The sequence below is a fragment of the Lycorma delicatula genome, chromosome 11 (assembly GCF_047948215.1).
Source record: "Lycorma delicatula isolate Av1 chromosome 11, ASM4794821v1, whole genome shotgun sequence".
Classification (NCBI taxonomy): Eukaryota; Metazoa; Arthropoda; class Insecta; order Hemiptera; family Fulgoridae; genus Lycorma; species Lycorma delicatula.
Genome location: NC_134465.1, coordinates 6744107 through 6765565, shown reverse-complemented (window position 1 = coordinate 6765565; position 21459 = coordinate 6744107). Strand labels below are relative to the sequence as shown.

The following is a 21459-nucleotide window of genomic DNA, read 5'->3' as shown; positions in this document are numbered from 1 at the left end:
TTGCTAGCCAAGGACAGTACTTTGAAGGAGATTAAATCGAATTCTATGTAACCTTATTACTTTTTTTAATAAAATTCACCGTATTTTTTTATTACACCTCGTATATACAAAATTTTGTTTTTCTTTTTACAGTTTTACAACTTTTGTGGTTTTGAAGGTCTTAGATTAAAGTCCCTTTGGAAATCCACATTTCATTCGATGCATTTATACAAGCACCATGTAAGTACAAATATAAAACAAGAAATTTTTATTTTTATAGGATTACTTGTGATAAAAATAGTTCGCAGTTATAAACTTTCTGTTAACATTTCTTCTGTTTAGGTTTTATTTTTTGTCAATTTTTTTTGTTCCAGCTTTTTCTTCGATTATTAAACAGGATTCGTCTTAATTATTATATCAAATACCTCTTTTGTTCCTAAACTTGACTAAAATAAAACATTACTCGAGCATAAAATTTCTAAATTATGTAATAGCTGATATAATTTATACAGATTTATCTATATCTTTGAATATTATTACGAGTACACGAACGTATCACTTAGTTTTCTAATAATTTAGCATTTAATATCTAATTCATAGATATTAAGTTATTGAATACTGTGAATTTTTTTCAGGAATCATTTTTAGTCAATAGGTGTGCCCCACAGGGGGAACTTCGGACTATTATTTATTAATGATATTGCTACTTATTATGAAAAATATTTTTGTTATAAAAAAAAAATACAATTATAAATATTAATCATGCTGCAGAAACGGAACAGAACGAACTAGATGTATTGATGGTTATTAATGTGGTCAAGCTCAAATAATCTGGAATTTATATTTAATTAGTGCTAAAAAAACTTCATTTACAAAAAATAAATCAATAATAAAATGTGAAACAATACACTAACTCAAGTTAATTACTGATTTATAAATCATAACGTACTCTACAGAACATAGGTAAAAAATTAACAATCATGTTGTGTAAATAATATGTCTAAATAATTGATGGATTTTCATATTTCTTGACTTGAAATATAAAAAAAAAGCTGACAACAAAGTTGCAGGATTTTTCCGTCACACGTTTTTTTTTTAAGAGGTGGAGGAACCCCATTTACGGACGCCTAAGCAATGTCGGGCTCGCTAACAGGATCCGCCAGTTATAAATAAGGGCGTATGTATACCTGCGCACTACCGACTAAGCTTCTACCCCCGGCTTCTCCCCTTCCGGGGACTGCTTATAAAAATATTTCATTCAGAAGAAGGGGGAATCGCCCATACACAGTCATAACAATCCAACAATGTCACACACTAAACAAACAGGAAGCAACACATACTGCACGTCAAATACATATACCGACAACAACACACAAGAACCTGCAGAAAACAGGACACGCTGCTAACATCCACAACACCCACGCGTTACACACCCGCACAGCCGTCAAGACAGAAATCTTAAATAGTCACACCACTTACCAGTAGCCACCATCAGACGCACGAGCAAAGTGTCCCCAGCCTCATCGCACCCAGGCAACCCCCACATGTACGGGAAGCCCCCTAGGCACTCAGCCGAGGACCTGTCCGTCCGTGCGCCCTCCGCCGCTATTCTCCTCTGTGAGACTCCTCATATAATTGGAGTTTCCTCATGACCGTCCTGACGAATCTTTCCACAGTCTTCCATTGTACCTCACCTTGTAATAGGACTCGTAGGGTAACTTCAGGGCGAAACATATGCTCACGTCTCAGGTTGCCGAGCATCTCTCTACACTCTATGGTGAATCGCGGACACAAAAAAAAAAAAACATGTTGGGGGTCTCTTCCACCTCGCACTCCGGACAGTTTTCAGATTGATCGAGCCCGAATCTGTACAAATAAGACCTGAATCCCCCATGACCCGCCAGGAATCGCGTTAACTCAAAACTCAGCGTGCTATGGGTCCTCCGGCATCACTCCTGATGTCCCCAATAAAGCGGTGGGTCCACCTACCCTTCGTGGCCCGATCCCATCGCTCCTGCCATGATTGTGCGATCTCTTCTTCTAGTTCTTCAGCAGAACGCTTCCTTTCCTCTAATGGGAGTGTTCTCAGTTCCCTAGTTCTGCTACGCCGCATTATCATCAAGTCTACAGGCGGGAATCCAGCAATCACCTCAACCGCCTTCCTGGACACCGTCCTATAGGTGGCCGCTACTCTGATGCAATACCTGCTATGGATGGATTCCAATTTACCCCTGTACTTGGCAAGTCTAACAACGTTCGCCCACAACTCGACGCCATATAGCAGGGCTGAATAGACCACATCAGTAAGCAATTGCCTCCTATGTTGGGAGGGCCCTCTTGTATTCGGGAGTAGGCTTGCAATAAGCCTCCTCGTTTTCTCTGCCTTCTCACAAGCCCGGAGAACGACCGTCACGCGGCTTACACACACAACTTAATTTAAAATATTTATCATTTTATTTAAATATAATTTTTGTTTATTTAATTCAATGATTCTAACTAAAGCGTGCGCGCATATTTCTTTCACTCGAGCGGGTGTGGCGATACTAGCGGCCACTTTAAATATTACTCATTTATATAATTCTACCGCTCACCTGGGACGTCACAACATAGTAGTTGACTCAGCAGCTGTACGTCAGTGCTACACTAGCGCTCCTTGTGGTGAGAGGGGATACTATTGACGGAGTATAACCACTTAAATGCTACTTTATTTAAAGTATTTTTTGGTCTAGGAGTGCGATTTTGCAAAATATTCTTTTTGCAAATATTATTGTTTTTTAAACTTAACAAATGTGTCTAAGAAAAATAAGTACTTAATCAGGCGAAACCTCGAGATACTGAGGATGACCTTGCTCCACAGCCTCATCCCCTTGACTTTTTAAGTTAAAAATTTAATGGCATTATGCCCCATATATAGAAGTAATCTGACCAACTTTGGTCAAAATCGGTTCAGTAATTCTAGAGATAAAGGTGATTTAGAGGGCGATATCGAACCTAGACTCGTACGCATGAACATCCGGAAAATTTCAATCCAGTTTTTTGGGTTCCTTAGATGTCAAAACGTCAAGATCCGGTGAAAACCGCATATGCCCAAATTGGAACGATTACAATACTTTCCCTTCCAAAGCTATAGCTTTAGCGCTGGACTGGAAAGTAAAAAAAAATTGTAGAATTAAATCTCCAGTTGATTTTCAAAGTTTTTATAAACCTAAAATAATTGGTATCAAAAGAACATTTTTATTTTTAGTGTATTTTGTGTAAATTGTCAATAAACAAAGAAAATTATCTAAAAAAATTTGCTGATAAAGTAACAAAATTTACATATATTAAGTAAATTAAAAACGAACAGAATTTTAAGAGGTTTGACTTTTATTTAAATGCAAACAGATAAAACTGTCAGGAAAATGTTACAATTTTAAATCAAACCAATTTTTTTTTTTAGTATTGAAAAAGAAATTTGAAAATAAATTAATTAGCCAAAATAAAAAAAAAAAGAATGAAACATTAAAACACAAAAGGGCAAATAAATCGATTTATATAAAAAAAATACTTAAACTTGTTTGTACTCAAAAATGAATTTAAAAATTAAGATGAAATATTTTTTGATTCATAAGTTGGCAATAATAGCTGTTAATAATTTATTGTATGTACATTTGAATAATTTTTGCCTATGATAAAACATAGCACATGCATATCACAATCTATAAATCATCTACTTTTCACAATTAAGGTTTTACCACAGCCAATATAGTTTGGTTCCGCACTCTTATCAGCAATGTTTTTTAGTGTATTACTTATAATTACAACTAACATAAAATTATTTTTAATGTATTGCTATATTTAATTAGAAGAAAGAATCTGAAATGATGACCCAAATTAAAACCTATGTACAACCAGTAAGTAGCTATTTTATGCACATATAAAAGTACTAGACTGGTTGGACATGACATACTTCAATATTCCACTTTTATTATTTATTTCTAACAATAGTAAAGTTTAAAATTGTCATTGAAATCTGTTGAATAAGGCAAGTAGGACTAATAAAGTACAATAACAAAATAACTTATCTGTTAAACAAATGTTGAAAACATAAGTGGTATTGTGAACATGCCTCAGAAGCCATTTTTACAAAATTGTAAATATATGAGCAGTATATATTTAACCTTTTGAGGAGAAAAAAGGTAAAAAAAAAAGCTAATGAAGTCTTATAGAAAGGATCGTACTTTTAAATAAAATGTCAAGGATAAGAAAATATAATACACCAGAAGCAGGAGGAATTTTGTTGTATAAGCTATAAGATAGCAAAGAGTAAGTGGATTTATCTTTCATTTTAATCTGCAAAGAATAAATCTCTGACTTGCTTCTTCCTGTGTTGATGTCTGATTTTCTCTCACAGAATAATATAGTAACTCAACTGTTTGCTTATCACCTAGACTCCTATGAAAATATAATACATTTTATCAAAAATTACAATAAAAGTTAATATTATTCTTTTTATTTTACAGTATTTTGAATTTATTCATAGTTTACACAGTCATCATCTGTTTGTAAGTATAAAATTCTCATTTCTTAAACTATAATTTTTAATTATAAGATACCACATATAAAATGTACAATAGGCATCTCCCAGTTTTCATATATTCTAGTATATCATTCACTTTTTTCTATTTTGGTAACTGTATACTTTTAATGGCCGTAAATCTATTTTGTTTCTTAATTATGTACTGTATCTGATTCATTTTGTGTTGTCCTCAAAGTAAAACTGCAATAAATATGCAATTCTGAATTTACAGAAGATGGTCTCTAGCACTTTTCAATGATGAAAAATATTAGATGATTTATTATTATCATCTTGACAGATTCATTGTTCTATATCAGAAGAAAATTATTCTAATTATAAATATGAATTTGTGATATGATCCTCAGATAGACATAAACATTGCTAAACATGTAGATAGTACCCCAAACATGTTAAAATTAATCTGTCAGTGGTATATAATAAAACTTAACTAAGTAACTTTCCTGATAATTTGTGTATAGTTTTAATGTAACTTAAATATGGACTAAAATATCTTTCAACTAATGCTCTCTAATTATTATTTTATTCTGTATCACTACTATTTAAAATAATATTTATCTTAATTCCAAAATATGGGTTGCAACTGCTTCTCTTTTTTTATTAATTTTATAAGTTTTGATACTGTTTTTATTAAGTTATTTCAGAATTCCTTGATCCCTCTAGCCAAATGAAGAAACAGTTCCTTTCTTATCTATAAAGCAGAACACCTCCATGCCTGACATGATCTATGTAATATTGATGAAGGCCTATATAAACCAGCCACAGAAGTTACAAGATGTTTATGGCATCCATTATCCAACATTATATTTCCCAACATAGATTGATAATCGTTGTCAAAGATCTTTTTCCAGTCCACAAAAGTCAGATGTAAGGGATGATTAAATTCTCAGTGTCTCTCAATAACTATTCCTAATGTATACATAGTGTCAATGCACAATCAACACTTCCTGAAACCCATTTGGTTAAAAACATTTCCCCAATTTACAGATTAAATCCCCCAATTAAAACATATATTTTACAGCATAGTTAGTGTTGGACAATTTTTATAAAAATTTCATCTAAATTATTTGTTTCTGCTCATTGGTCAGATTACTTCTGATCTGTAAATTTAATGTGATTAAAATAATTCAAAAAATATTTTAAAATCAAAAAAAAATTTAAAAGGTAAATTGTCGCAAATATGATATTAATACTAATAAAATAAACCTCTGTTTATATTATTATCTGTACAATAATATATTTTTAATTAAGTCTTTATAATTCTTGGGTAAACTATGTTAAATGACACAACCACAATATTTATAACTGATGTAATGTGAGCCGTAAATTATTCTTAAACAATAAAGCAATTTTGAAGAATAATAAGCATCTCATGCTTATAGGAAAATTGCAAGGTTAAATAATTTCTCATCTTCTTCACTAAGCCAAATATGTAAGTATGTTGTATGCAATAATGGTTATAGGAGACTTGAAACAAGGTATACCCGATCCCAAAAATGGTATATCCATTTTAAAGGAAAATAAACATCCTACGTTGGGTAAGCAGAGTGAGGACTTAAGTGGCTTCCTGATTTCTTCTTCACAGAGTCAAGAATACTGTAGCAAATCAGCATGGCAAGTCTACCGAAATACAGTTGAAATTCAGCCCTACAAGTGTTATTTTCCCCTCTAGTCACCAAAATAACTAGCTATATAGTTAATACCAATTACTATCAGAGAAAGTAATCTTGATTCGTTTCACTTCTCAAATTTTTTATATGCATCAGTCATATGTAAGACTTGACAAACAGAAGGTCACAAAACGTTAATGTACCCCTTTCCATATAAACAATGAATTAATTACATTAATCAACAAGAGAAAAGCTAAATACAAGGTCTGTTCAAAGAGCATCCAACCACATTTATTTAATTTTTCTCAAAATTATTTGAGTGTGAGTGGTAAAACTTAGTAGAGCTCAGCACCATTACCTAGTCCACGCACAAGTTAATTTAAAACTTTATAGAGCATGTCAGTTGCTGTCCTGTAGTCATTATGTTAGTGTAATAGGTGCTTGTTGCATTTTTATTTTGTGTATAATCATGGAACATGCTGATCAAGGTTACCCCATCAACTCCGATAACAATCTTTGCGATATCCAAAGCAGAACAATTTGTTAGATTAAGCAAACTTTCAGGAACAAAGCCATAGGGCTTATAAATGACCAGGCACCAGTAGTCAAGAAGCTAAAAGTCATCAAGGGACATGTGCAATTTTATAATGAAAAATCATTGGAAGACAATCTAAGAAGTTAAAAATGAAATTGGGATTAGCAATGATTCTATATGATTTTAATGAATGTTTGGATACACATAGTGTTCAAGCTTCCTACAATAAAAAGAGATTTGTTTTTGACGTCATTCAGGTCATGATAGAGCATACTACACGTAATAATGACCCTAACTTCTTTAACAACTTAATAACTGATGATGAGTCTTGGGTGTATAAATATAACCCAGAAACCTGATCTCCATTGTTACAGCAGAAGTCACTAACATCTAAAAAAATCAAAGAAAGTATGATAAATGTGGAACAAAGTGAAAGCAATACTGAATGATTTTTTATTTCCATAGGGCTGTGCATCATGAATATGCTTTAAATAGCCTGCTGGTTCTGTGTCATTTTTGTAATGCAGTTGAGCACAAGAAACAGGACCTGCGATCATTATGACATTGCAGTTACATCACAACTCACCCACCCATTGGTCATGTCTAATACAGGATTTCTTAGTCAAGCACAGCATTCCTCAGGTTTCCCAGACGTTTTACTCACCAGACATGGCTTCCTGTGATTTATGGTTATTCCCTGACCTGAAAACACTGCTGAAAGAGTCCTGATTTGACAGCTGGGATAACATAATGATGAAAACACCAGACTAGCCGGCTAGTCATTCCAGAAGACAACCAAAATGTTTCTTTCAGTGGATTAATTAAATGACCAATATTATTATGAATATATTTTAATGTTTTTAAGATTACTTTTACCAAATAGAAAATCTAAATTTAAAAAAAAGAAATATTTATTTCACTTATGAATAAGAGGGGATACTCAAAAATAACCAGAATCACGTTGTGCTGGGCAGAGTTTTCGTAGTATGCAGTTTTCCAACGAGGAGAGTATCAAACGACTTCCCTGTGTCATCATCACCTGGTTGTATTTGAAATTTGTGAAAGGTATTTTGCCTGCTTCTTGATTTTTGCTATGGCGGACTTTAATGAAAAGTCTGCTGCCGTGAAGTTTTGCTTCCTGCTCGGGATAAACACAGAAAATACTGGATGTTGAAAATAGTTTACAAGAATACTTTTATAGAAAAATTCAAGTGTACGAGTGGTTTTTGCGTTTAAAAAAAGATGAAATGTCTTTTAATGACCGACCCCATTCTAAGTACATCAAGTACCGTTCATGCAAATAGTCAAAAATATCAAAAAACGTCGCAGACAAGAGACTGGTTTTCAATCATGACGATGAACCTGCTCACACCCTTCTTTCTCTGTTCACCAATTTTTAACAAAAATGGTATGAGTCCCTTGACCCACTCTCCTTATTCACCTGTTTTAACTCTGTGTAATTTTTTTTTGTTCCTGCAAATGAAAAAGTACTTGAAAGGAAAATGTTTTGCTGATATGGATGAGGTGCCAAAAATTACATAGAAGGTGCTGTTGAGCATCACAACAAACTCAAAAAATATCTTGAACAATGGAATAAAAGATTTCACAAATGTAGCTGTAATGGAGAGTATTTTAGAAGGAACTGAAATTTTTTTGTAAAAAAAAATACATATATAAATTACATAAAAGAATTCTAGTTGTTTTTGGGTACCATCTTGAACTTTTTTCCCACCATTAGGTAATGCTTCAGAGGATGAAATGAAATGATCATTTTGTAGCATGTGGAAATGTCATGCCTGATGGGGATTCAAACCCAGGACCTCCCCTAACTTGATGAGTTTCAATTTTTGACTTGGAAAAATTGGCGTACACCATATTCTATTTTTTTTATCATGTAACCAGTGTCATTCATACGATTGAGTTATCTCATTTTATGTCTATTTCATGAGAAGTAATGCTACTACTCTGCAATTACAGGAAGCATAAACAATCAAACCAGCACCAAAACAAATTATCCTCATTTTGGTGTAGTAAGGTAATAATTAATAATACTATCATCTTAAACAGTATACTGTGCATGATAACATTTAATTAAATTAAGTTTTAAAATAGGATTAATTTAATTTATATATTTCAGATGTACTTAGCCAAACATGACGGATACAGAAGGATGGTTATGGTGAGTATTAATTTTAATAGGAAAGTTTTTAGGCATGAAAGTAAACTGAATCTCTTTACAACCTGATAGTTCCAAAACACCTGGAAAAATTACATAAAATGAAAATAAAAAGAACATAAAATGAAAAAGCAAGAGTAAATGATTGTAATTGATATAATCAATTTCTGATAAATCACTTGAAGTTAGATAATAGTGAGCCACTAACATGAATATTTTTAGCAAGTTAGGAATGATACATATCAAGCATATATACAAGAATATATATTTATGTAATTTCATATACCAAATTCTTGGAGTGTTGTTATTTCTGAGATAGTTAAAGCAAGGACTTTGAGTGTGTCAATTCATCTGTACAAGTTTCACATTTTTTGTACAGCACATGCTTTGTTTTATTTCATATTTTTCTTTTCTATATTTCATTATTTAATATTTTAATTAGTATTTACTTTTTAGTTGAATGACTTCAATAGTTTACAGTTTTATGTGTATATTATTTTATAATATTATAATTATACTATTATAATATTAAAATACATTTATATATGTTTGTACATATATATATATATATATATATATATATATATGTATATATGTATATGTTAGTAGATTACACAATTTATGACTGACTTTATAGATGTCATCCATGTTTATGAAAAGTGATTAGTAAAGATTACAAAAAATCTGTAATTTAAAAATGACAACATACAAAGAATTGGAGTAATGGAAAAAAATATGACAAAACAGATAAAAATTTTGTGTGAAAGAAATTTGAATGATGCACAGCAGTTTTTGAAAAGAATTTAAAGTAATACAATTTATTTATGAAATTGGTATTTGCACTATTTCTTTTAAAAAAAAACACGGTTTAACAAAATTTTAATGAAATATCAATAACAGTCACTGTTCATCTCAAGTAATTTTTAAAATATTCAGGATTATCTTCCCATAATTTTTTTAATAGGTTAATGTATGCATGTAACTTTCTTGTTTGTTTAACCATTTCTTTTGATTTACATGTCTTTGATGTTCATCATCTGACTCTAAAAATGCCATAACAAATGCACTTTTCTTCTTAATACTTAATAAAATCTCAAGTTCTCAGTCAACTTTATTTCTTATCATACAACCAAACTTTCTGCACGAAGCTAAAAAGCAGAGCTAATAAAAATACCTCATGCCAAACGTTTAACATTTAAAAATGCATAGAATTGTTATTTTGCGTACTTGGAACATGTAAAATGTGAAGTTTTGTCCATATACGAGCACACAAGTAAGTATATTCAGTTCCAAGTGTGAGAGTTTTGCATGTTTATTTTAAACTATGTTTGTGGGTGACGAAGAATGTAGAATGTCAGATTCAAATTCATGTGTAAGTACATGGCATTCCAAGAACACATTACAAATATATGTGTTTGTGACTAGACAATGTCAGATTCATGTATGCATCCACAATTAAAAAAATTCCCATCTGATAAAACTGATCATGGTCTGAGAACAAAACATATATAATTAGATTTACACAGGGTTACACCAAGAGCACTAAAAAAATATAAGTCTCTTGTCAAAAATCAAGATTTGTCACAAATTCATTATCTTATAATTAAATTATTAATTAAGTTCATTCAGCATTCATTAAATATATTTCAAATGACAGCAAAATAATTAAACCAACAGCCATTAACAAATAAAATGTTCAAAAATATAATAAAAAAATCTAAAATTAGATTCACACCAGTAGAAAAATTGAAAATTAGTTAAAAAGAGAAATTAATATTTAGGTACTATAAAAGAAATATAAAAATAAATACATAATAAAACTTAAAGAAACATGTAATATTTCTTTGGAAATTCTAAGTCAAAGTTAAAGATTGGTGACTTACTACTTGTGCATAGTAAACAAATTAATGTGTAGCAATTACAATTGCATATAGCTTACATTGATTCAGAGTTATAGACTACTTTTTTAGAGAAATTTTTTCTTTGTAAATATAGAAAGCCAGTACTCTTTAATTATTATTTCATAAGTACTTGTTTTGTACTTTATTTATTTTTCTTTTCATTGTTAATACTTTTTTAAGTTATGACCCAAATTTCAAAAACAAGTTTAATGATGAAATCAAAGTCTTTTGATACGATTTTATATAAAAAATTAAATTTTGGAAAATTCCAATAGATTTTTCAAAAAACTACTATATTTTCTATAACAGGTTTTTCATTTTTTTTTACAATAAATAAATTTAAAATAATTTTGTTTAGCTGTGTGATTTACCCGTCACTAAATTATTATACTTCAAAAATTATTTTTTTATTAAAAAAAAATTTCTATTATCAAGTCATCATTTAACTTTACATAAATTTAAGTTTGTTTTATTTGAAAAATCTTAATTACATTTTCACATTATTTTATTCAAAAATTAATTTCAGAGAGTTACGTCTAATAATATCTTAAAATTTAATGCATACGACATATTTACATTTATTACATGTATGGCATTATTTATTTCAGCACTATATGGGATACAGTGGTTGCTTACCTCTTGAAATGGCAATGCCTGTAAGTATTAATACAAATTTATTTATTAATTTTTTTTAGTGGTTATAAACTTAAACAGTAATTGCATTCTTTTTATCCATAATAAACATTACTTAAATACTAGGTACGAAGAGATAACTAATGAATGGTCTTAAATTATAAAATTTGATGAGCGATCTACAAACTTAGAAAAGAGTGAAGTAAAAATTAGAAAGAAAAAAATTTTAATTTAAGAAATGAGGGAAAAGCTGCCAATTAAATTCATAAATTCTTAGTTATTTACAACATAATGTATTGAACAATTTACTAGTATTTCTCCTTAAGTTAGTATTTCTTTACTTTTAGTAACTGAAGGTAGAAGCTCTGGTGGAAAGTTTCAAAAATATATCTTATTATATGCACATTTTTATATAATCAAATAAATATATTGCACTAATTTAAATAATAACTGTTTCAGTCGTACTGCTGTTATGAAAATTTTATGACTATCTTGTACAGAGTAAGTATTAAATTATACATATTAAAGTAGTCAAGTAATATATAAGTAACAGCTTAAAATATGACAAAATTTCTCAACTTTCGCAACTAGAGGGTTATGGTATCACAAAGGTATAATTGTCTCTACTGCCTCTTCTGCATTTATCATATCATTCTTATCCTGACAAAATGCCCAGCTAGTCGGTCCATTGAACAAATCTTTTGGATCTTAAAAGATTAGGGACAAATCTATACATCACAATACTTTTGGTGTAATTTTTACAAAACTTAAAATTATTTCTCTGTTATATCGACTGAACGTTGCCATGCCTCCAATTTTGTCTAAATTCTAAATTCAGAGATTGGAATAGTATTAAACACTTTAAAGATCACGTCAAACTCAAAAAATAAATTAATAATTTAGGAAAAAATTAGTTAAACTGATAGAGAGCGAATCATGTAAATTTATCGCCTAAGTCAGAAGTAAGCAATTTTAGAATATTTCTCCGAGCGGGAGTGTTTAAAAATGAATTACTTAGTACAGCATGATGATTATCGAAAAATAAAATATAAAATTAAGGGAAAGGTGTGTTTCTTAAAGAATGGTTGTCACTGTAGTGTTTTTGCCACAAGAAAAAACTAAATTGTAATAAAAATAGTTCAGCTATATCATCACAGTTGGTATCTTGTTAGATGTAAACTCAGCCAATCGGTCGAGCAATATCACCAAAAATATAGAGAAATGATGGGGAATTCTAAAGTTGGATTAGTCCAATGGTTATAATTTGCCAAATTATAACCATACATTTTGTTCCAAAATATAATTTGGATGACTGGCCCAATCATTCCAACTTAATATGCACACCAGTTTTTTTTGTAACCTTAAAAAACACCAGTTAAACAACAAAGTTAAGCAAACTTTCAGGTACAGAACTTAAATGAATTAATGAGTGGTATAACTGGGTTTTCAAAATGACTGAACTTTAGTAGAGTGTTACCAGTGTTCAGTAAGCCATCATCAAGCCAAAATCCAAGTTTTGTTAACAGTGTATGCAGTTTGGTAATAGGAATCGGTCAACTGATCCATTGTGAAGAAATTGGAAATTATAAAGTGAAGTAAACTGCTTTTTTCTACTGCTATGCAATTGACCACACAAACGCACACCAGAAGATGAAATTGTCAACAAACAGTTCTGGATAAACTATCTATCTGGAAGTTCTGCATTGTCTTTTAGATTCAGTTTGATGCAAGAGAACAAAACTGTGGTTCATGTAAATGCCAGTTACATCACGATATCAGCCAAGCATTTGCCCATTTATCGCATCTAACCCATGATTTCTTCATCAAGCATAGCATTACTCAATTCACCAAGCTCTTTACTGATGAGACATTTTGATTTCTGATCATTTTCAAAATTGAAGATACCACCGAAAGGTTTCTGATTTAACAGCCCGATCATGTAATTGGTGAATACAGCTGGTAGCCATTTCAAAAGAGTACTACAAAAATGTTTCTGACGACCATGTTTTAGATATGTGGAGTCACAAAGGAGGGTAATTTGAAAGAGACTAAGTTCAGAAGTAACTTTTATTATCATGGTCTGTGGTCGGATACTTTTTGAACAGAACTATTAGTATGGTCCATAAATAATAAATGATTAACAGCTAGATGGTTAAATTTTTATGGCAACACAGCAGAGTAACATTAATATTTTTAATAAAATAATATATATTATTAAAGAATTTATACCTTCTCATTGGATTTATGAGTGTCATAATATTCACTTAATTATACAGTATTGTAAATGTAATATCTTTAATCTCACTAAATTAACAACATAAAATATAACATGCTTAAAATAAATTTAAAAAAAATAATGTTAGTGAAAAAATAAATGAAATAATTTATAAAATTATAAAAAGTAAATTAATAACACAATCTAGCGATTGCACTATTGAACTTTGTATGACACAATTCAAAGAATTTTAACTTAAATTACTTATTAACAATGTCAGTAAAGTGATTCTGTTACTGACTAACAAAAGTAAAAATTTTAATTTTGATTTCTCTCATTAAAAAAATGGTTATTCAGGAATGGATCCAGTAGAGGTGTAAAACTCTACCGGTGAGCAAAACACATTTGCTCACAAATATGTTGTTTACTTCCTTCCTACAACATTTTCAAATTACATAATATAGTTCTTCAGTCTATAAGGAAGCACATATTACGTTTCAGTTTTTATTTTAATAAATCATCTTCTTTGAGAAGAGATTATTTTAGAATAAACTGCTACATATTTTAATACACATAATTTGTTTAATTGCATACTGATTTTTCAGTAAAAACTATTTTAAAGTAGGAAATTAATCATAAAAATAACATTTTCAAAATTATTTTTATTCTCAACTGATTTTATTAATTTATTACCTTCACATATTTGCATCTATAATATAGATTTTAACATGTTCTTTTTTAAGCATTAATTATTTTACTATGTAATGCTATTTTAATGCGTTTCATCATGGTTTCCCATGAACCTTCCAGTCAATTACAGGAACAGTTCTTTCTATCTTTCTGTACGAGAGTACGATCAGCCATTTCTGACATGATCTACGTAATATATAATTATGTTGTTACCTAAATAAAATATCTATTTATTTAATTTTATATTGATACTATCAAACAATTATGATTTTAATGGTTACAGGTACAAACGAGTGCAGTACATGCAAGGATGTTTTTAATGGTAGGTATTTACGCGATTTATATATTTTATAAAAAATTAGTAGATCTAGGAGTACAACATGCACACCCTAGACTCCCCCTCTGCAGTCATGTAATTTACCAAAAACACTTATTACTAAAAAATCTACTGCTAGCTAGCAGCACTATATATTAAAAAAGTAACACGTAGGCTATTTTTCTAACAAGCAAGATAAATCTTATAATTATTTTTATAAAATCTAATAAATAAACAAAGTTAACATTTGCCACATAATTTTCAATTATGATTAATTAATTTTCTCAATTGATTAATTTGTGTGGGATGAAAACTTTTATCTTTTAACCTTTTCTAATAAAAGTAGAAAAAAACTGGTAATATTCTTCCAGGAGTTTATGGTTCCAGGAGTTCTTCCAAGTTTATGGTTATGTTCTACTCTCTTCCTCAGTGATAGCAGGTAGTGCTAATGTTAATATCATAGGACTTTTTATAAGTCATCCCTTACTATTAAAATGTACCCCCTTATATTATATAATACTTACAGTATTATACCATACTATCCAGTAATACTTACAGTATTAGTGTAATTATATATATATATATATATGACAGTAAGTGTATAGCTTAATTTCTGATGGACCAGCATTCTGATTTCATGTGATTTCCTATTTGACATTTTGATTATCACGCCTCATAAGGGAAAGATTTACTTTAAATTTATTAAGTGTAGATTGACTTAGTGATTGGTAACAAAATTAAACTATGGCTTAGCTGGTATTTAATTAATATACACAATTTGGTGATGAAATAGATTTAATTGATTAGTCCAACCAAATTACACTTAAATAAAAAAAAAAATTGTTACCTGGACTTTTTTATAATTGGAAATGGTAAAGTGGCCTATAATAAACATAAAAAAAAATAAATGTGAGCGAAGGTGGTGGAGGGCTGGAAAAAATATTCCAACACAAAAGCTGTAGATCATGCAAAAATTTAAAACTTTAAGTAGAGATCACTTTTTAACATAAATTCAAAATTCTGAGAAAAATCTTTTTTTCGTTTTTTATTTTTAATTTCTGTAAAAATAATTTAATTTTGACAAACTTGGTGAAAGTATACCTTTCTGTATCTTAAGTAACCACAATTTTTTTTGACGTGAACTTTCACAATAACACATTTTTCACCTCTTTTCAACCCCCTAAATCAACCCTCCACCACCTCTGCTCACACATTTATTTTTTTACATTTACTATAAGCCCCTTTACCATTTCCACTTATAAAGGTTCGGTAAAAATTTTTTCCACTCTAAATAAGTTATTTCGATCGGTTTATAATATGCCTCTCCATAAAAAATGTTTATGTGAACATCAGCTTTTGCTAAATTAAATAATAACTTAAATCTAAATTGTTTTAATCCAATTGTTTCAAACAGTGGCAGGGTATTTTTAGTCCGAAATCTTGTATTTAATAAATAAATAAAGTGTATTTTTGTTATTGTTTATGTTATCTTATATTTTAATTATATAGTAGGATAAATCAAAGATAAGACTTTTCACTTTTGGCACAGAACAATTATGGCACTCCCTTGATTTTTAGATTTAAAAACCAACTACTATAAAGTGTTTAAAAATTATTATATTTAATGGTTGGTATTGGATCTTAAATTAATAATATGCTCTTCTTATTTTTTTTCAGATTATGAAATATTCAATAAAATTAGTAAGTAATCAAATCCAAATTATATAGTTTATCTTTATGCATTTTAAAATCTTCACAGAAAATTTATCAGTCTGAATACTAGGTTTCTAATCTAATTAATTGCTATCAAATTATATATTGTCGCTGAATGACTTTAACAGCATGAGGCACTTAGTAATCTTATGGTAGCCCTAAGAAGGGCTGTTGTCATTGAATGGCTTCGACGGCTCATAAGTCATAAAATTGTGGTGGCCCTGAAAAGGGCCATTTTTGTGTTAGCTCTGAGAAAAGCTGTTGGATCCAGAAGCTGGTCTCTGGCGAAGTTGAGGTGTTGCGGCTCGTCCGTTGAAGTCAGACTAGGTTTCCCCTCAGCAGTAGTTGGGTCCCCACTACAGCATGGCAGTGGTGGCCCCCTGAGCCCTGCAGTGTCGGGTCGGCGTCGATTTTTAAATCTAAGGAAATACAAAAACACAAAAATATTATTTAAAGGACACTTTTAACAAATCTATTAAGTTTTTCTTTCTAGAAAACTATAGGATTTAATAATAATTCTGGGATCTCATTATAATATTTGTGATTGTCTGGAACCCCTCAGGTTGATACAGAGAGGAACTATAAAAAATATTTCAGTAATATTGTAATAGCAATATTAATTTACACTTTTTTTTTAAATTATACTTTATAAAAAAGAACAAATAAAAATTCTGTTATATTGAAGAGATTCAAGCTCCTTGACCTCTTCCTACCTCAATCACCCTTGAAAATAACTAAAATCAAACATTTTTTACATCCAAACCAATTATTTTTCAAGAGTTATACTTTCCATCCAGACCATCCTCAATTAATGGCAATCTGATATCTCTTATGATCAGGCTGTCAGATCATTGTCAGGTGCCCATAAATATAAATCAACAAACTGATGATTAATAAACTAATAATTTATAGTTATCTATTTGTACAAAAGTATAAAATAAATAGGTTGCACATTTGTAAAATGTGCAACATTATACAAAATGTTCAGATTAAGTTCTATTCTGAAGATATGGGTGAATTGACAAAATTTGGTAGTATTCTCCATTCCAGCTAATCTTTTAACCTCACTGTATTAATACATCCTACATACTCATTATCTGTGTTTCTTATATATGTTACAGAGTCTTTGTCTTTTTCTACAGTTGTACTTCTACAAATCCCTCCACTACCAAATTAACTGAACCCGGATATCATATACCAACCAACCTAACTAATTCATCTCTTTAAAAGATTCTTTCACAAATTTCTCTCCTCTCTTATTCATTTTACTCTAAATTTTGAATTTTATTGACACCTCGGTTTCAATATTCTCCTGTAACACTATATTTTAAAAATCTTTAACTTTTCCTTTGTTTCTTCTGCAACTGACGCTTTTCTACTGAAAAGCATTATTTACCACAAAAATATTTTTTATGAATTTCTTTTTATTTTTTAGATTTACATTTGATATATGCAGAGTTCTCTTTTTGAATGAAAGCTCTCCTTGTTATGCTGATCTGTTTTTTACATCTATATTAGTTCATCCATTCTTCATCATTTTTACTACTTAAACAACAAAATTCTCTCACTTCTGTTTTATTTTTGCTTTACATCAAGTTTATTGTCACATGTAATTAATTATCTTATCTTATTTATTTTTAAGTAAATTTTTTGATAACTGACAAAAGAACACTGATACAAATGAAGCTTAGCATCTTTATGTTTCACCTCCAGTAGTTACTATGTTTTCAAAGTTTATCCTTCAATTCCTGTAGTAGTAGTTCTATACAAAATTTAAAAAGCAATAATGACAGACTATATCGTCTTGCATCTTCTGAATCATGGCTACTCCTTCTTCATCTTCTACTCTTATTATTTATCTGATTGTTCTATAGATACAAATAACTCTTCTTTCCTCACATTTATTTTGGAATTTCTTTCAATTTAATAAATTTTAATTTCAAATTTTACCAAACCACCTATAATATTTTCTTGTTAATACCACTACAATTTCCTTATTTCATTACTAACATTTAAAAAAAAAAAATGATTAGTAGTCCCCTATCTCTGTATTCAATATATATTAAAGGTTAAACATTGTAATTCCTTACTGTTATTTCAATTTTTACAATAATTCCTTTAATGAAAGAAGGAATGAAGGAATGAAGGTATACGTAGGTATACAAACATTGATAATTGAAAAGAGCAATACAAATCTTTGGTACAATTTTATTGAATTATTTGTATAAAGAAATACATTAATAATATTTTACCTTAAAGAAGACAATTCTGAATTCTATTATTTACATTTGTCTTTGTTTTACACAGTTCATTTACAACTTATTACTTCTTAATTTTCATTTTTTCTCTTCTTATTTTTAGCGCAATTTCATAACAAAATGGTTGGGTGTGACCTTAAGATAGACAAAAATTACTTCAAAAAAATTGCATAGTCATTCTATTAATGAAAGTTTTATGGCATAGACTAGAAGAGTGGATTAAGTATTCTATATATTACTCACAGAACTGAATATAGTACTGGAACATCAACCAGCTAATACCACAAGAATTCAGTTTAATTTCAACTCCACACATGAAATTTCACTCCGTATACATTTAGAATTTATATACATTAACAACATTTACTCATAGAAACCGAAATTGCTTTAAATTTGTCATAAAGTGACTAAGTGCTTGTCATAAATAAGAATAGTTTATATTGTCACTGCTCAGAAATCAGGAGCTTTACATCTGTCATAACATTGTAAAGATTCCCTAATGTAACCAAATGTATACCCTGATAGTTGTATACCAGTTTTCATGCATAATTTTTGCGTTCTACTTTTAACAGTTTGTCATCTGGCAATTGTTTATCAGTCAATTTTAATAAATGAGGTGTTATCTTGTTCACAATACTAAAAGACTAAATAATTTATCTAATATAATATTATCTGATAAAACTAATATTTATGGAACTACAAAGAATTAAAATATTTTAATGACCGCCATTTTTTAATTTCCAAAAGTAAAATTTTCAAACTTATTTATTTTGTAGATGTACACTAAATTTTATTAAAATATCTTAAACCATTCTTAAGAAATAAATTTTTATGTGAATAATACAAAAGATGAACAGAAGAAAAATAAAGAGAGATACGGCATTTATGTACATGATATTTTTTGTTTTATTTTGTGTCCTAAATCAGTCCCTTAATTTGGCTGACACCTCCCAGGACATAAATATTACCAGAGGGGGGGGGGGGAATGTTGAACAGAAAGAAAATGAACTGATATTGACGATTTGTTCACATGAGCTTTCTTGTTTACTTCGATGTTCTGAATTAGTCCCTTAAGTTTTGCCAAAACCTCTCAAAACAAAAAAAAAATTCCCTCTTGGGGGAAAAATATTGAAAAATATGGATATCATGATCCCTTGTTGTCTGATGGTATTGAAAATCAGGTCGGGATTTATATATAAACCTAAATATTTATGCCAAATTTCAGCTATTTAAGATAACAAATTTTCAAGGTAGAGGTAAACACTGTTTAAAAATAATGTCCTACATACAGATTTTTTTAAGCCATTTTTGAAAATGTTTTGTTGAGGCAACCCAGATATATTAATTATAACATAGGCTAACAGACATACATAAGTATATACTTAAATCTTCTTCTATTTTTTAATTTTTTTTACATTTTTTAAACTAAGGTTATAAAACTCTCATATTAATTTGACATTGAAATTTTTGACTGATCTATATACTTTCCTTTTACTGATGTAGCTGCTGTACAGCAGCAATAGAGGTATAACTCGGAAAGTAAAAATTACTGGAATACTTTTGTAGTATTATAAAACAAAGCATCATATGAACTGTTTAAATTTAGTTAAATTTTTTTAAAAATATGTAATAAAACTTAAACTAAAATATTTTTGCTTTCATTTTCAGTATAGTCACCCAGCATTAATTCCTGTAAGTTTAATCTATCTTTAATTTTTTTACCTATAATTAGCAATCTTTTAGAACAACTGATAATCAGTAAAATGTGTGTTAGTAATCAGTAAATGTTGATTAACGATTAATTTAACTCTGTTTATTTTATAACAACATGACTGTGTTATCTATAACATAATAATGAGTGCATCTTGTATCAATAGTAAATCAGCATGCAATTCAAATTGTAACTGCGGTCTTATTATGACATCTTCATCATAAATATAACATTTTTAAACATTAATTAAAACAGCATATTTCAGGACAATTAAAAATTATAATATTAACTCTGTTTAATTCATTCCATAATAAATAAGATAAAATGTTCTTTTGTGTGTGAATAAATAAGCTGATAATAATAATCATAATGATAAAAGTATCTACAATAATGTGTGACTTTTTTGTACTATAAACAAGTATAACTTGCTCCCTTTGTGGAGCAGTGTATTGTTATTTTTCCGTAAGTACACATATTATGTTACAAAACAACATTTGATAAAAAAAGGCAGTTATTTTTATATGAATCTGAATACTAGATCATGGATATCGATGTTCTTTGGTGGTTGGGTTTCAATTAACCACACATCTCAGGAATAATTGACCAGAGACTATACTATTCATTTACATCCATACACATCATCCTCATTCGTCCTATGAATGAAGTAACATCTTACAGTGATTCTGGAGGCTAAATGAAATAAAAGATGTCTAATGCAATTTAACATAAACGCATAGTTAATAGATGTAAAGCTGAAGTTTTTTAATATGTATGCCTGTTCAACATGTAACAAGTAACGGTAAAAACAACTGGATATGAGAAAGTAAGAGTACTACTGCTGACGCAAGTAAATTATCACCGTATGTAATTCTCAACAGGAAAACTGTGCCAAAAGAAAGGTTCTGCGATGGTGTAATTGTTAGAGCTCAACAGAACATTTGGACGATGAGAGATCTAATGCAAGATTGGTTAGGATGTGTATGGTAACATAGTTTGAGGGGATTTCTGAAATGAAACATTATGTTATTGTCGGTTGCTTTTCATGGTCATTTGTCTGACAACATTAAAACAATATAACTGACAAATGGAAAATGTGATTTGGTTGTAATTTCTGGATGTATGAGTGAGTCAATTACAACTATTGGA

The 21459-nt window shown here is 29.6% G+C and overlaps 1 protein-coding gene across 1 annotated transcript in view; it reads left to right on the top strand.

Annotated features, from left to right (window-relative positions):
- The window catches only part of LOC142332186 (uncharacterized), a 49567-nt gene that overhangs the window by 13537 nt on the left and 14571 nt on the right, over positions 1-21459 (top strand). Inside the window, exons 3-10 of the mRNA XM_075378471.1 lie at positions 133-219; positions 4482-4523; positions 8838-8879; positions 11386-11433; positions 11870-11911; positions 14599-14637; positions 16309-16332; positions 20271-20294. Coding sequence (XP_075234586.1) covers positions 199-219; positions 4482-4523; positions 8838-8879; positions 11386-11433; positions 11870-11911; positions 14599-14637; positions 16309-16332; positions 20271-20294 — 282 coding nt within the window. The 5' untranslated portion in view covers positions 133-198. The remainder of the gene's footprint in view (positions 1-132; positions 220-4481; positions 4524-8837; positions 8880-11385; positions 11434-11869; positions 11912-14598; positions 14638-16308; positions 16333-20270; positions 20295-21459) is intronic.